The sequence below is a fragment of the Balaenoptera acutorostrata genome, chromosome 14 (assembly GCF_949987535.1).
Source record: "Balaenoptera acutorostrata chromosome 14, mBalAcu1.1, whole genome shotgun sequence".
In the NCBI taxonomy this organism is placed as follows: Eukaryota; Metazoa; Chordata; class Mammalia; order Artiodactyla; family Balaenopteridae; genus Balaenoptera; species Balaenoptera acutorostrata.
The window spans coordinates 9,474,780-9,491,535 of NC_080077.1; the positions used below are offsets into that span (position 1 = coordinate 9,474,780).

The 16,756-nt window shown below is 38.4% G+C and overlaps 1 protein-coding gene and 1 pseudogene across 1 annotated transcript in view; both read left to right on the top strand.

The window, feature by feature from the left end:
- SERAC1 (serine active site containing 1) overlaps window positions 1–10,539 on the top strand; it is an 86,582-nt gene extending 76,043 nt beyond the window's left edge. The window contains exons 15-17 of the mRNA XM_057527857.1: window positions 665–847; window positions 2,008–2,151; window positions 3,839–10,539. Coding sequence (XP_057383840.1) covers window positions 665–847; window positions 2,008–2,151; window positions 3,839–3,975 — 464 coding nt within the window. The 3' untranslated portion in view covers window positions 3,976–10,539. The remainder of the gene's footprint in view (window positions 1–664; window positions 848–2,007; window positions 2,152–3,838) is intronic.
- On the top strand, window positions 10,539–13,195 carry LOC103013664 (40S ribosomal protein S6-like; annotated as a pseudogene).
- The last annotated feature ends 3,561 nt before the right edge of the window (window positions 13,196–16,756 follow it).

Below are 16,756 nucleotides of genomic sequence, written 5' to 3' on the forward strand. Positions count from 1 at the left end.
TCCAGTGCTAAATGTTCACCATCCACCTTGTAGGGGGCCTTTCAGCAGCCCTTGGCCTAGTTTATCTGATAAAATGCTCAGGACTGCTGACTCTTGAGTCTGGGCTTTTTGCTGAGAGAAAGGTGGAGGTAGCCCTTTGTATCCTCAGAGACCAACTGTTACCATCCATGTTACCTTTGTGTTTCCCTATCAGCTCCAAGCCCAGGTTGGGGGACAGAAAAGAAGGTGCCTTCCTAGGTGCATTTTCCCACAGCAGCTTTGTTTTCTCCCCATTGGATATGTGAGACTATGTGTTTTTTAAATACTAGTACCGTCCTAATGGAGTGGTCGTTAGTGGGCTGCTGTGTACGCACTTCATTGATGGACACCCAACCTGCAGTGCCTCTCTTCTCTGGGAGAGTGCATCCTGTGATGTAACATCTGCTTTACAAATGAGTTTCTAGAATCTTACCTGTTCGTAGTCTTGTGCTATATATTTTAGAGGATTGGGAGCATTACTAAGTGTTAATATTTTAAGGCCCTGTTTGTTGGACTACAGAGAATTATTGTTTAAACTTTTTTAAAGAAAGCATCTCTTTTTCTGTATTTCTTGTTTGCCTTTTTTTTTTTTTTTTAATAAGGGAAGGAAAATAGCTTATGCATTGTTTTTCTTCTCTATGGCTAGGTCTTCTTGTCAAAAAGATGCTGTTGGAAGCCTCTAAGAAGCCAGAAATGAGTACTATTATAAACAATACCAGAGGAATAATTTTTTATAGCGTCCCTCATCATGGATCCCACCTGGCTGAATACTCTGTTAATATTCGCTATCTTCTCTTTCCCTCTTTGGAAGTCAAAGAACTCAGCAAGGGTAATACTTTTTTTCAAAAGGGGATTGGCATTGTATTAACACCAGTTATACAGGAGAAGGAGGAAAACAGTCTTGACTAACAGTTTTAACTTGACTGTATTACCTCATTTTACTATTTGTACATCAATTGTGTTTAGACTATCATGGAAACTTTTTAGTTTGGGGTTAATTTTTCTTTGATACGTTCCCTTTTTGTTCTTAAGCCATTATCTGCTTAAGAAATATAATAATTTTAACACTATCTTAAATAGTTAAAATTTTAAAAGTTACATAATGTTTTGCATTGTGTTATTCCAAATTACCAAAGAACTGCTCTTCTCCACAAGTTTGGAAAATCATCAACTGTTAAAATATACACGAGCTTTAAAGATATTCATATTAATTATAAGGCACTATATTTGTTTGGGGTTAATAAGCATCTTCTTTCTCTGGAACACCTGTTAATCAGAATTTTGGTACCTCTGGCTTGAGCTTTAGCATACCATTGTCTTTTTGCTCATATGTTCTTTGTTCTGCTTTATGGAGAGTAATTGGACTTTATCTTCAAACCTTTTGTTGAATTTGATTTTGTTGCAGTCACATTTTATCTTCCACAAGCTCTTTCTTGTTCTGTGATCCATTTTCTTTTGAAATCATTCTAAAGATACTAATTAGAGGGTTTTTTTTAAAAAAGTGTCTTCTGTGCCCAGGTTTTCTGTTTGCTCACCTGGTCTGTCTCTCTTAGGTGGTAGGCTTTCCTCTAAGACCCGGTGCTTCTTGGTCACCCTTTGATACTTGAGGATGGGGGACAGGAAGGGGACGGGTGCTCTGTGATTATAGACAGGCTCTGTTGATGGGAGGCTGTGCTTCAGAGTGGATGTGGAAGTGCCAGCCGGCACACCAGGGGACCCCTCAGTCCCACACGCCAAACTGCCCTGGGTACTGCTTCTGGTGAGCCAGCAATGTGAGAAAACTCTCCCGCTGACACTGGCCTCTAAGTTCTAGATTGGTTTCAGCCCTTTTCTCTCATCTTAATGGCTTCTTAGGAAGAAGAGAAAATAAACAAGCCACCGTCTTGAATCAGAACCCTGATTTCCTCTCTAAATTTGGAAGGTTGATGCATTTTATTATGAACTAGATAAACAGAACTTGTTACAATCTCGCTCTCTATAATTTTACAGATTCTCCTGCACTTAAAACGCTACAGGATGACTTTCTGGAGTTTGCAAAAGATAAAAACTTCCAGGTGCTGAGTTTTGTAGAAACACTACCAACCTACATTGGTAGCATGATTAAACTCCACGTGGTGCCCCTGGAATCAGCAGGTATTCACTCTTTTGAAACTTGTTTGTCCTTAGTTTTCTGGTTGGTGGTAATCATAAACGTCAACTTTTATATCCAGTTTCTCAGCTTTAGGAGATAGTTCTATGAAGATTTAGATTCTGTTATCCTTTTAAGCCATAGATTAAAACTTCTCTGCAAATGTTTAACCTTGGCATTCCCCTTCCCTCCTCTTATTTAACTGATTAGACAGCAAAGGTTAATTGGCTAATTCTGCGTTAGCTCTCAACAGTGAAATCTGCTGCATTAAGGTAAGAATACAGAGCTTTTCTATCAGCTAGATTAAAAGGAGCATTTCATTTAACAGATTGGTAGCTGCCTGCAGGAACCTTAAAGAAATCAGCTACAGGTGTGGAAGCTTAGTAAATAACTGGAAGATACATGGGGGATATTCAAGCAACAAAGATTCTGAAGGAAAAAACTAGTGTTCAAGTTCAGTCTCTTCCTAATCCTGGGACTGAGGGACATGACCAATACCTGCTACTGTAGAGCACTGTAGTCTACTGTAGGCTCTTTGAGGGCAGGGCCCAAATCTCAGTTCTCCTTATAGCCTCCTGTGTTACTCTGAGCACAGTAAATAGCCCATACATTTCACTCCCTGAAATGCTTTCCCCTCACCTGGCTAACTAACTAACTCTTTAGTTTGCTTGTCAGACCCTTTTCTGATCACTTCGGGGGCTGGGTCAGGTGCTGTCCTGGTAGCACTCTGCCATTACTGAGAGCTCCTGGCAGCCAGGCATGGTGCGTATCTGGAGCGCCTGCCAGATGGTTCTTCTGTCTGCATAACAAAAGTTTTGTCCTACTTCATTATTTATTATCTATATAAAATGAAAAAGGCTTGATATCCTATAGTGGAACGTGAAGAGACTTTACCTTAAAGCAATATGCCATAGGGTGAGGAATTGCTGTTTGGTAGTTGAAGAACCTGAAGAGTTCAAAGAACAGTGGCCAGTTTTCTTTTTTTAAAGATGACTTTGGGAGCTTAAAGCAAAATTAATATTGTGGACCAGCTGCTGATAGTGACATAGCCTTGTCATAATTCCGTCCACCCCTTCTTCTGTGTCACCAGGTGGCCTGTCTTCCTTCATAACCACCAGGTGCACTTCCTCACCTGGCTGGCCTCACTAGTACCTCCTGTCACTTCCATCTAGGTGGACTTAGGCTGAAAGATCAAAAACTCAACCAGATCTCTCAAGCACCACATCATCTCCTTCCCTGGTAGAGTGAGCATGGAGGGTTGGGTATAGAAGGGATTCCATGTGAGACGTTCCCATTTGTTTCATCAGGGCATGGGAGCTCATTATCAAGTTTCTAATATTAGCTCTAGAAAGAGAAGTGTGGAATAACTTAGTAATAACCTGCAGTCTGTAAACGTTTTGAAGGTGACAGCGCTCAGGCTCTGTTCACTATTGAATTAGGAAGTAGGCAGCACACACACACACTTTATGAGAAAAGCATAAAATTATAATTACACCTACTGAGACTCCATTCTCACGTGATTAGTCAAATGCAGTTTAGTTACAGTCAAACTTTAAGTTCCTTTACCTCTTAAAAGAGGTTCTCTATCATAACCAAATCAACATTTACAGCTACCCATTTGGCCTCTTTCACTGTTGACAGGGGGCAACTTATATTTTACCTAAATTTTATTGACATTTTTGTTTTCTTCAGATCTAGGCATTGGAGATCTAATTCCTGTGGACGTTAACCATTTGAACATTTGTAAGCCAAAGAAAAAGGATGCTTTTTTGTACCAACGTACCTTACAATTCATCTGTGACACTTTAGCCAAAGACCTGGAAAATTGACAATTGTCTTCTTCTGTTTTCACACATGAATACAGTGCAAGAAACGTGGTGTTCTCTCTTTTTAAGCTCTACGCAATCATGCAAATGTAGTCATTATGGCATTAATGTGGCCTGCAGTATGTTGCAGGCAACAGAATATTGTTCTGTAAAACACAAACCCATTAGTGGCAATCAAAGAAAGAAGGGCTAGACTGGATTCTTCTGATTTAAAAAACTTCCATATGTGCCAGTTTATGTTTTGCAGTGTTGCCCCTGGTGATTGATTGATAGGGAGCAAGCTGCTGTGGCTAAAGGATGGGATCTGTGACTTTTGTCATCTGTGACTGTCCCTGGCTCATGCTGGGAGCAGCACTGATGGCTTCTGCAGGGAGAGCCATCACCAGTTTACCACAGAAATGCCTGTTGGAGGGTACCTAAAATGGAGAGAGAATGAACTGGAACATAAAGACTCTGTTTTGGGTCAGGGTTTCCATGTGCTGTAAGTTTTTAAAACTTGTCAGTGTAAACCTTTGTGTAACATGTTAGCTTTGTTACACGCCTTGTCATCCATGGGTCATTTCCTTGTAAGTTTTTATTTTCATGTTGCTGAGAACAAATATTTCTCTTTTTAAAAAATTTCTAGCCTATAATAATTCTTTCCAGACTGTAGCTACCTAAACTTTTAATTTTTCCCAGATAAGAATAATAAATCCATTATTGATCGGAGTGTGAAATAAAACTATTCTAAGCCATTATATATATATTAGCAATACTTAATATCAAGATTCTCAGATTCTTTATAGCTAAATAAAGTATACCATTATTTCTTGCTCATTAGGAAATGGTATTAATTGGTCTCCAGTATGTGAGAAATAGGAAATCATACTGATGACTTTTTTTTTAAATAACAGCATTATTGAGATATAATTCACATACCACAAAATTCACCCTTTTAAATGCACAGCTCATTGATTTTCAGTGTGTTTACAGAGTTGTGCAACCATCACCACTATCTAATGTCAGAACATTTCATCATCCCTCCAGATAACCCCACACCCATTAGCAATCACTCCTCTCCTCTCCCCCAGCCCCTGGTAAACACTAACCTTCTTTCTGTCTCTATGGATTTGCCTATTATGGACATTTCATATAAATGACAAGTTTTTTAAAAATTACAATACGTGGCCTTCTGTGTCTGTCTGGCTTCTTTCTCTTAGCATAATGTTTTGAAGGTTCATCCATGGTGTAGCATGTGTACATGTAGTAGGACTTCGTTCCTTTTTATGGCCAAATAATATTCCATTGTATGGATGTACCACATTTGTTTATCCATTCATCAGTTGAGGGACATTTAGGTTCTTTCAATGTTGGGGCTGTTATGAATAATGCTGCTGTTAACATTCATGTACAAGTTTTTGTGTGGACATGTTTTCCATTCTCTTGGGTATATACTAGGAGTGGAATTGCTGGGTCATGTTAAGCTTAATGTCTACCATTTTGAAAATGATGGACATTTGTAGAATGGGATAGTCAAAGCTAAAACGAGTACAGCATCTGAAGGTAAACTGGGGGCATCAGTGAACCTTAACAACATCTAGTTGTTTAATTATGCAAAAACCTAACAAGTGACTTAACTACCTGTTTTGTTACGTAGCCATAGAGTATGCTAGTTAGCTATCAACAATAAACTCTAGCTTAATGGGATCACGTGTGGGGGGCGGGTAGATAGGTTTGGTTCGTTTTCTTTTCCTGTTTTCCATGAACCATGGCTGGAACATCTGTTCATTAACTTAGAGTAATGAAATGAAACCCCACTTCGTAAAATCTCAATATAGCCATTATAGCTGTGCTTTAAAAATAAGGTCTGGGAGAGAGATCCAGTGTACTTCTGAATGACTATAGCTTTTCAGGCAAGTCACTTACCATTTCTGTTCATTCTGTTTATGAAATGGATATGATGTATACAGATTCACTTCATCAGTCCTGTAAGATTTAAGTCAATAATGTTTTAAAAATAATCATCACCTGAAAAACTCTAAGAACACAAAGTATGAAAACATATACATTTGAAATAGTTTTAAACTTAGACCATCAATAAAATGGTTCTCCTAGTTCAATCAGCCTTGTTTAAATATCCTTTCTGGAAAAAATTTCAAATGAAGCTTCCTATTACCTTTCCCCTCATGGGAAAAGTCTCTTTAAATGATCTATCCAGGAAGGAAATAAACAGAATACAGGTGTTAGCAGACTACTGAGAGCAAGCTGTAAATAAAATTCAGATGAAAAATTAATTATCCTTATCTGTAAGCCCTTCACTTCTTTCTGATTACGTTGTCAATCCTAAAAGTTGAGGGCACTGAGTCCCCCCTTTACTCCAGTGTTTAAATGTCACCACAGAGAGAGTCAGACTACAAACGGAGGATCACGATGCCCTTCTTGACTCCATCTCAACCATTCACCCAAGGTCACAGCAACAGGCATAATATGGTGGAGGACGCGGCCCTCTGCTCAGGTCGGGACGCCCAGGGTAGTGGATGCCAGCACTGGTTTCCTGTTGTTGAGAAAGACAGCACAGTCACAGAGTGACGTGCATTATCTCTTTTGAGCTTGGCTCATAATTTACAGTGCCCCTCAAATTATTTCTAATTCCTAAAATTTGACTTTTAGGCATACCCTCCTGAATTTTCATCTCTTTGTAATATTAAATATGTTAATGTATGGTTTGGCTTTTATTGACATTTGGTATAAAAATTATGTCCATGAAAAGAATTTAAACATGTTCAATAAATGCATTTTAATGTACTCAGTACAACTAATTCTGCCCTTATATTAGATGTTGAACACTCCCCAAAGCTAATCACTTAAAATCTATTAGAAATTTATTGTATAATTATAAATTGCCTTAATAAAGCAGAAGATATAAAAAGGCAGCTTAATATCCAAGAAGTTTCCAAATTTAGAAAAAGCCATTCTTGTAAAAATTCCAGTTCTTAATCCGCTTTTAGCTTGGCCTTGGAGTTTAGAAACAGTGTCATGGAATTCAACACCTAGTTCCAAAGTTTGGAAACACTAAGCTTACTAGAAGCTTTGATTTTTAATTTAGTCCAAACTATTTCAGGATTGTTAAAGCTAATTTATAATGAAAGCTAGATACGCACTGATTCCTAGGATCATTAGAGAGTGCTGGATATGAATGTAATCTCTGAGCATAAAAAGCTTTGGGTATGTATATACATCTAGATAGATAGGTTTTAGACTATTTTGACATCTGGGATTACCAGATGAAAACATTTTTGCGAGTTCTGGACCAGGATGGTGACACAGGAGGCTCCTGAACTCGCCTGCTCCACAGACACCAAATCTGCAGCTACACACGGAACAGTTCCCTCAGAGAGAAGTTCAGAAACTAGCTGAGCAACTCTTACACATTGCGTGAACGAGAAAATGCCCATGTTGAAATGGATAAGAAAGACTGAGACAATACTGTCACCATAAATCTCACCCTTGGCACAGTGAGATACAATCAGAAGGGAACACACAACTCCCAGCTTCTGCCTGAGGAGTGAAGGGTTTGGGCCCAACATCCAGTGCCCCAACTTTCAAGTCTTCCACCTGAAGGATGGACCCCCCAAAACACCTAGCTTTGAAAGCCAACAGGGCTTGCATCCACAAGACCCACAAGACCATAGCAAAGAAAGAAACAGTTCTAAATGGGCTTGCAAGGACTCACAGTGGCTCTCCCGCCAGGGCTCAGCACAAGGGCAGCAGACAGAAATGCCCATCACCCAGCCTTTTCCTGAAAGATGCCCATTTGCTTATCTTAAAAGCTGCAGCCTGAGGGTCAGGCTTCTAATTTAGCACACATCTAGAGGATGACTGTGATCTTCCCTGGAGACCAGGGAAGCTGGTGGTTCTGTCTCTGCGTTCTCCCTCTTGCCCACTCGAGGTTGCTGGTGTCTTCCTGGAAGGAGCTTCGACACATCTCTGGTGCCCTGGCTTTTGTGGCTGTTACCCAGGGAGTGCACCTCTTGATTACTTGCCTCTGATGGCCAGCAAGCCTTGTGTTTGTGGATCCCACAGGACTGTACAAAGAAACAGTTCCATCCCCCTATTGCTCAGCACAGAGGGAGCAGACAGAAACACCCATCTTCCAGTCTTTCCCGGGAAAGGGTCTATTTGTATACTTGAAAAGCTGCTGCCTGAGGGTTCAGTTTCCAATCAGCCTGCATCTAGGTACTGACTGAGAATGTTCCCTTTGGAACACTGAGAGGTCTTAGCAGAACCTCAACTCCCGGGAGCCACTAAAAACAAAGAAGGCGGTTCAGACAGTCACAGGGTTTGAGAGATAACCAAGAGCTTGATGGGCTGAATCCTAGGTTCATCTCCTACACGAGACCACTCTGTCAAGACTGGGGACTTCCCAGGTGGCACAGTGGTTAAGAATCCGCCTGCCAGTGCAGGGGACACGGGTTCAATCCCTGGTCTGGGAAGATCCCACATGCTGCAGAGCAACTAAGCCCGTGTGCCACAATTACTGAGCCTGCGCTCTAGAGCCTGCAAGCCAAAACTACTGAGCCCATGTGCCACAACTACTGAGCCCACGCACTCTAGAGCCTGCGTGCTCTAGGGCCCACGTGCCACAACTACTGGGCATGTGTGCCGCAACTACTGAGCCCGCGCCCTAGAGCCCGCGTGCCACAACTACTGAAGCCCACGTGCTCTAGGGCCTGTGTGCCACAACTACTGAAGCCCATGCGCCCTAGAGCCCACATGCCGCAACTACTGAAGCCCATATGCTGCAACTACTGAAGCCTGCGCGCCTAGAGCCCGTGCTCCACAACAAGAGAAGCCAGTGCAATGAGAAGCCCGTGCACTGCAACGAGGAGTAGCCCCCGCTCACCACAACTAGAGAAAGCCTGCATGTAATGAAGACCCCCCCCAAAACAAAAAGACTGGGAGAGGTGGCTATTTTATCTAATGCACAGAAGACAACACAGAGAGTCAAGGAAAATGAAGAAACAGAGGAATATGTTGCAAACAATAAGAATAAGATGAAACTCCAAAAACAGACCTTAATGAAATGGAGATAAATAAGTTCCAAATAATGGTCATAAAGATGCTCACCATGGTCAGGAGAGTAATGCATGAATAATGTGAGAATTTCAGCCAAAACATAGAAAATATAAGAAAGAATCAATCAGAAATCACAGAGCTGAAGAATACTGAACTAAAAAATGTAATAGAGGGGTTCAATGGCAGACCAGATCATGGGGAAGAAAGGATCAGCAAACACAAAAAAAGGGCAGTGGAATGCATCCAGAGGACAAAAAAAAAAAGAATGAAAAAGAGTGAAGACAGCTTAAGGGACCTATGGGATACCATCAAGCAGACTTGATACTTGCATTATAGAAGAAGAGATACTTGCATTCCAGAAGGAGAAGAGAGAAAAAAGGGTCAGAAAGCTTATTCAAAGAAATAAAGGGTAAAATCTTTCCTTAGCAGGAATCCCAAAGGGTTCCAAATAAGATGAATTCAAAGAGCCCCACAAACTTTGCTGTACACTGGAAGCTAACACAACATTGTAAATCAACTATACTCCAATAAAAATTTTTAGAAAAACAAAAAAACAAAGCCCCAGGGACTTCCCTGGCAGTCTAGTGGTTAAGACTCCGTGCTGCCACTGCATGGGGCACAGGTTCGATCCCTGGTCAGGGAACTAAGATCCCACAAGCCGCACGGCAGGGCCAAAAAAAAAAAGAGCCCCACACTGAGACACATTATAATTAAGCGGTCAAAACAAGGAGAGAATCTTAAAAGCGGCAAGAGAAAAACAACTTGTTACGTACAAGAGGACCCCATAAGACTACCAGCAGATATTTTGCAGAACTTTTGCAGGCCAGAGAGGAGTGACACAATATATTACAAGTGCTGAAAGAAACCAAGAATACTCTACCTGGCAAAACTGTTCTTCAGAGCGGAAGAAGGGATGGAGTTTTTCAGACAAGCAAAAGCTGAAGGAGTTCATCACTACCAGACCAGACTTACAAGGAATGTTAAAGGGACTTCTTCATGCTGAAATGAAAGGACACTATTTAGTAACAGGAAAACATATGAAAGCATAAATCTCACTAGTAAATGTAAATATAGATGGTCCCCAACTTACAATGGTTCAACTTAATGATTTTTTGATTTTATGATGGTGCAAAAGTGGTGTGCATTCAGTAGAAACCATACTTCAAATTTTGATCTTTCCCTGGGCTACCAATATATGGTACCATACTCTCTTATCAGCCACATGATCACTAGGGTAAACAACTGATACACTTAAAACCGTTCTGTACCCATACAATCATTCTGTTTTTCACTTCCAGTATTCCATAAATTACATGAGATATTCAACACTTTATTATAACATAGGCTTTGTGTTAGATGATTTTGCCCAACTGTAGGCTATTGTAGGTGTTGTGAGCACATATAAGGTAGGCTAGGCTAAGCTATGATTTTCAGCAGGTTACATGTTTTAAATGCATTTTCAAATTACAATATTTTAAATTCACGATGGATTTATCAGGATGTAACCCCATCATACATTGACCCATGGCCATGTCTGCCTGCTACTAAGTAAGAGGCATTCCTATTACAGATCAAGGAGGACTGGAGAAAGAAAGCACAGATCTGTACAGGGTTGCACTGCAGTTGTCAATCTGAGTGTTCTCAATTTGGTCATCATAAACAAATGGGGAGAAGGATATTCCTGGACTCATTAATACTACTGTGCCTTGTCACCTGGGGCCCAAAAGAGTTGGTGGAATCCAGAAACTTTTCAGTCTCTCTAAAGACGATAGCGTTTGCCCATATGTTGAGAGAAAGCCCTTAAACAAAGAAGGTGAGAAACCTGGGACCAAAGCACCCAAGATTCAGTGTCTTGTTACTCCACATGTTGTGCAACACACACATTGGTGTATTGCTCTGAGGAAACAGTGTACTAAGGAAAATAAGGAAGAGGCTGCAGAATATGCTATGCCTTTGGCCAAGAGAATGAAGGAAGCCAAAGCAAAACGCCAGGAACAGATTACCAAGAGATGGAGGCTGATGTCTCTGAGAGTTTTGACCTGTAAGTCTTGAGTCCAGTCAAAAATGCAATGTTCTAAGAGTAACGAATAAATAAGATCAGACATCAGAAAAAAATTGTACAGAACCACAAAAGACCCTGAATAGCCATAGCAATTTTGAAAAAGAAAAAGCTGGAGGCATCACTCTTCCTGATTTCAAACTACATTTCAAAGCTATAGGAATCAAAACACGGTGGTCTGGCATAAAAACAGACAATAGATCAATGGAACAGAATATAGAGCACAGAAACAAACTCATGCACATATGGTCAATTAATTTATGACAAAGGAGCCAAGAATACACAGTGGGAAAAGGATGGTTGGGAAAACTGGACAGCCACATGCAAAAGAATAAAACTGGACCACTATCTTACACCATACATAAAAATCAACTAAAAATGGATTAAAGACTTGAACTTAAGACCTGAAACCATAAAACTCCTAGAAGGGAACAAAGGTAAGCCCCTTGACACCAGTCTTGGCAATGATTTTTTAGATTTGACCATAAAAACAAAGGCAACAAAAACAAAAATAAGCAAGTAGGACTACATCAAACTAAAAAGCTTCTGCACAGCAAAAGGAACCATCAACAAAATGAAAAGGCAACCTACAGAATGGGAGAAAATAATTGCAAATCTTATATTTGATAAGGGGTTAATATTTTAAAAATATAAAGAACTCATTCAACTCAATAGCAAAAATCAAACAATATGATTTAAAAATGGGCAGAGGAACTGAATATTTTTCCAAACAAGATATACAGTGGCCAAGAGGTACATGAAAAAGTGCTTAACATCACTAATCATCAAGCAAATGCAAATCAAAACCACAATGAGATACCCCAATACATCTGTTAGAATGGTAATCATCAAAAAGACAAAGGATATCAAGTGTTGGTAAGGATGTAGAGAAAAGGGAACCCTGCACACTGTTGGTGGGAATGTAAATTGTTGCAGCCACTATGGAAAACAGTATGGAGGTTCCTCAAAAAATTAAAAAAGAACTACCATACGATTCAGCAATTCCACTTCTGGGCATATATCCAAAGGAAATGCAAACAGGATATTGAACAGATATCTGCACTCGCATGTTCATTGCTACATTATTCACAATAGCCAAGGTATGGAACCTAAGTGTCCATCAATGGATGAAGGGATAAAGAAGGTGTAGTATATACATACAGTGGAATATTATTCAGCCATGAGAAAGAAGGAAACCCTGCCATTTGCAACATGGTTGGACCTTGAGAGCATTGTGCTAAGTGAAATAAGCCAGACAGAGAAAGGCAAATACTGCATATTATCACTTATATGTGGAATCTGGAAAAAAAAAAAAAAAGTCAAACACATAGAAACAGAAAGAGTGGTTGCCAGGGCCTGGGTGAGGGGCGGGATGGGAAATGGGGAGAGGTTCATAAAAGGGTACAAAACTTTAAAGTTGAATAAGGTCTGAGGATCTAATGTAAAACATGGTGAAATGGTGGCTATTGTTGATAACACTATATTCTATTGTATAATTGAAATTAGTGGAGTATAAAACTTAAATGTTCTTATCAAAAAAGTTAAAGAAAAAATGTGTGGTGTGATTGATGTGTTAGTTAACTAGTGGGAAGTATTCTTCCACAATATATACGTATATCAAATCATCACAATGTACACTTTAAATGTCTTAGTTTTATATACCTCAATGAAGCTAAATTTTTAAAATTTTAATTAAAAAAATTTAGCACAGTGAAAGCTTCTAAGAATTTTATTCTGTTTATTCTCCCTCAAGTCCATTTCTCCTGTTTCTATTTCAGGTAATTCATTACATTTCATTCAAGTAGGACCTTTTTCAGTAGTTTTGACTTCTCCCCACATATGATTAATTACCAAATGCTGTCCACTCTACTCCAAAGGTCCCAGAATCCTTTTCCATTTCTACTGCCCAGACTCCAGTTCAGATTTTCACATTTGGCCTGGACTGTAATACCCTCCTAATTGGTTCCTCATCCTAGTGATAAAATAGAACTGTAATTCAGTGAACACATTTTGAGTACTTATGCACCAAGTGTTGCTTTATATAAGAATACAAGGTAGATTTATTAGCCGTATTTTAGAGATAGGAAAACCAAGCATTAAAAAAAAATTCATAAAACTGGCCCAAAGTCTCAAAGCTAGTGAGAGTTTAGGTTAAACCCATGTTTTATTTTAAAATCTATGCATGTGCATTGTAATATAGTCACAGAAAGTTACAAACATTAACTTTAAAAACTGACAAAAAGGGACTTCCCTGGTGGCACAGTGGTTAAGAATCCGCCTGCCAATGCAGGGGATACGGGTTCCAGCCCTGGTCTGGGAAGATCCCACAGGCCGCAGAGCAACTAAGCCCGTGCGCCTAGAGCCTGTGCTCCGCAACAAGAGAAGCCACCGCAATGAGAAGCCCGCGCACCACAACGAAGAACAGCCCCCGCTCGCTGCAACTAGAGAAAGCCCGCGCGCAGCAACAAAGACCCAACACAGCCAAAAATAAATAAATAAATAAATATAGAAATAAAAAAACAAAAAAAAAATACAAGGTTGAAATATCTTCAGAAATAAGAAAATATTCAGTGACTTAGATTTTAGAAAGTGCCAAAAATAGCTCCTCAAAAGAAGGCTGAAATTAGATTAGCTACATCCAAAGATAATTAGTGAACTGGAAGAGAGGTCAGAAAAATTTATCCAGAACGCAGCACACAGACAAAAAAGATGGAAAATACAGAAGACTAAGGATATTGGCAAGTAAGACGATAACAAATTCTATGTTTCATTTGAGTACCAAAAGGAGAAGAGAAAAAGCATGTCCCAGAGGCAATATTTGAAGAGATAATGGTTGAAAAGTTTCCAGAACTGATGAAAGGCACCAATCCACATATTCAAAAAGTTCAACTAATTCAAAGCAGAGCAAATAAAAATAAATTCACATCTATACACAGCATAGTGAAACTGCAGAAAAGCCAACACGAGGAAAACCTTAAAAGTAGAGTAAAAAAAGTGTAAAGGAATAACAGTTAAGATTGCTACTGTTGAGAAGTCATCAGTCAATGGAAGCTAGAAGACACCTGCAATATTGCCAAAAACCACTCCCACCCTAGAATAATACATTCAGTAAAAATAGTAAGTCATTTAAAATATTAAGATAAAATAGATATTTTATATAAATTAAAACTGTACCACCAGCAGACCTTCATTAATGGAAATGTTAAGGGATGTACTTCAGGTAGAAGGTAAATGAATGATCTAGCCAGAGGTGCTGAGATTCAAGAAATGTAGAGTGAAAAAAGAGGCAACTATTTGGATAAAATAAATGAACACTGATTGTATAAAACAATAATAATGTCTTGAGTAGGTGTTAAAATATGTAAAATTAAAGTACACAGTAACGACAGTAGGGATGGTATAAATGGAGTTAAAGTTTTCCAAAGTCATCACATTATCCAGGAGGAAGGTAAAAATAATGATTAAATTCTGAAAGTATAATGTTAATAATACATGTTGTAATTTCTAAAATAACCAATAAAAATGTAACCAACAAAAATAGGGTATAATGACTTCCAAATTAGGAGAGGACAAAAAGAGGAATGATAAAAATTCAAATGAAGGCATGAAAAGACAGGAAAAGAAACAAGAAACAGATAGTAAGAAGAGAAAGCGTAAGATTGGATGTTAAATTTAAGCCCAAATATAGCAATTATTACATTAAATGTAATGGACTAAATACCCTAGTTAGAAGATAAATATGCCAGGCTAGATAAGAAAACAACACTCAATTATATGCTGTTTATAAGAGACCATCTGAAGCATGAGGGCACCAAGAGGTTCAAAATAAAAACTACAGACACAGTTTACTTTCCTGGTGAACACTACCAAAAATTTAAGGAGGAAATAATTTCAATGTTATCATATTCTTTCAGTTAATAGAAAAGAGTGTACTGCCCAACTCTTGAGGTTAGTGTAACTGTGATACCTAAACCATACAAAGTCAGCACAAAAAAGAGAAAGTTACAGGCCAATCTCACTTAATAACATAGTTGCAAAAATCCTAAACAAAAATATTGACAAATTAAGTGCAGCAATATTTTAAAAGATAATCTTTCCAAGTTGGATTTATACCAAGAATGCAAGGTTGTTTAGCACTGGAGAACTGATCAGTGTAATTCGCCATATTAACAAACAAAAGGAGAAAAAAAATCATTTCAGTACACGTAGAAAATGTCTGATAAAATTTAACCGCCATTCATGAAAAAGATAAATTTAGTAATCCAGAAAGAGAACTTCCTTAATATAATAAAGGGTGTCTAAAGAACAAAAAACAATAAACATCATACTTACTGGCAAAAATATTAACATTTTCCCTTAGAGAAGAAGAGTAACACAAGAACGCCTATTACCAATGTTTTTATTTAATGTTGTACTAAATGTCCTAGCCAGCTCTGTAAGGCGAGAAAAAGACATAAAAGTTACAAGGATGGGAAAGGAAGAAACAAAACTCATTATATGCAGGTAACTGTCTACAAAGAAAATCCAAAGAATCCACATACCCCATATTTTATCAATTTAAAGACACATTAAATACATTTAACATCTCTGTGGGTGGGCTACATCTCACAATAGATGAGTCATAATTAAGTTGGAAGCCTTCTGGCTTAGTCTGTTCAGGCTGCTATAACAAAACACCACAGACTGGGTGGCTTATAAACAATAAACATTTATTTCTCACAGTTCTGGAGGCTGGAGGTCCAACAACAAGACAGCAGCATTGTCACGTTCTGGTGAGGGCCCTCTTCCTGTTTCACAGCTGGGACCTTCTCACTGTGTGCTCACATGGTGAAAGGGGTGAGGGATCTCATGGGGTCTCTTTTATAAGAACACTAATCCTACTCGTTAGGGCTCTATCCTCATGACTTAGAATGTCCCAAAGGCTCCACCTCCTAATACTATCATCTTTAGGGGTTAAGTTTTCAGCATATGAGTTTTGGGAGGAAACAAACATTCAGACCATAGCACTTTCTTAAGACCTATGTGGGAAAAGAATCCAAAAAAAGAGTGGATATATGTATATGTATAACTCATTCACTTTGCTATGCAGCAGAAACTAACACAACATTGTAAAAAAAACTATACTCCAATAAAAATTAATTTAAAAAAAGAATAGCATGTAAATGTGTATCTCATAATTGATGGTATATTGAAATACAGTAAATTGTTAGATTTTTATGACAGTTTATATAAAAGCAAGTTGTTTGATGCAGTCAATACACAAAAAGCTTTTATATTTAAGTATACTAGCAAAAAATAGCAAATGAATTTTAAAGTAAGAATTATTGTTAACTGTTAGATAAAACCATGGTATTATGGTTATAAAAGAAAATGTTATTTAGAGATAAAGTATTTAGGAATCAAATATCATGATAGCAGAATTTTAAAAAATATTTCAGCAAAGGAAAAAAATAAACCAAATATAGCAAAATGTTAAATTACTATTAAATCCGGGTGATGGATATATGAGAGTTCAAACTATTCATTCTGATTTCACGTATGTTTGAAAAATTTTATAAGTTAAAAACTTTGAGAAACATTAATGAAATACTTAAGTGGAGAAATAAACCATGTTCTTAGATTGAAGGGTCAATACTGTAAAGATGTCCATTCTATTTCATGAAGTCCCAG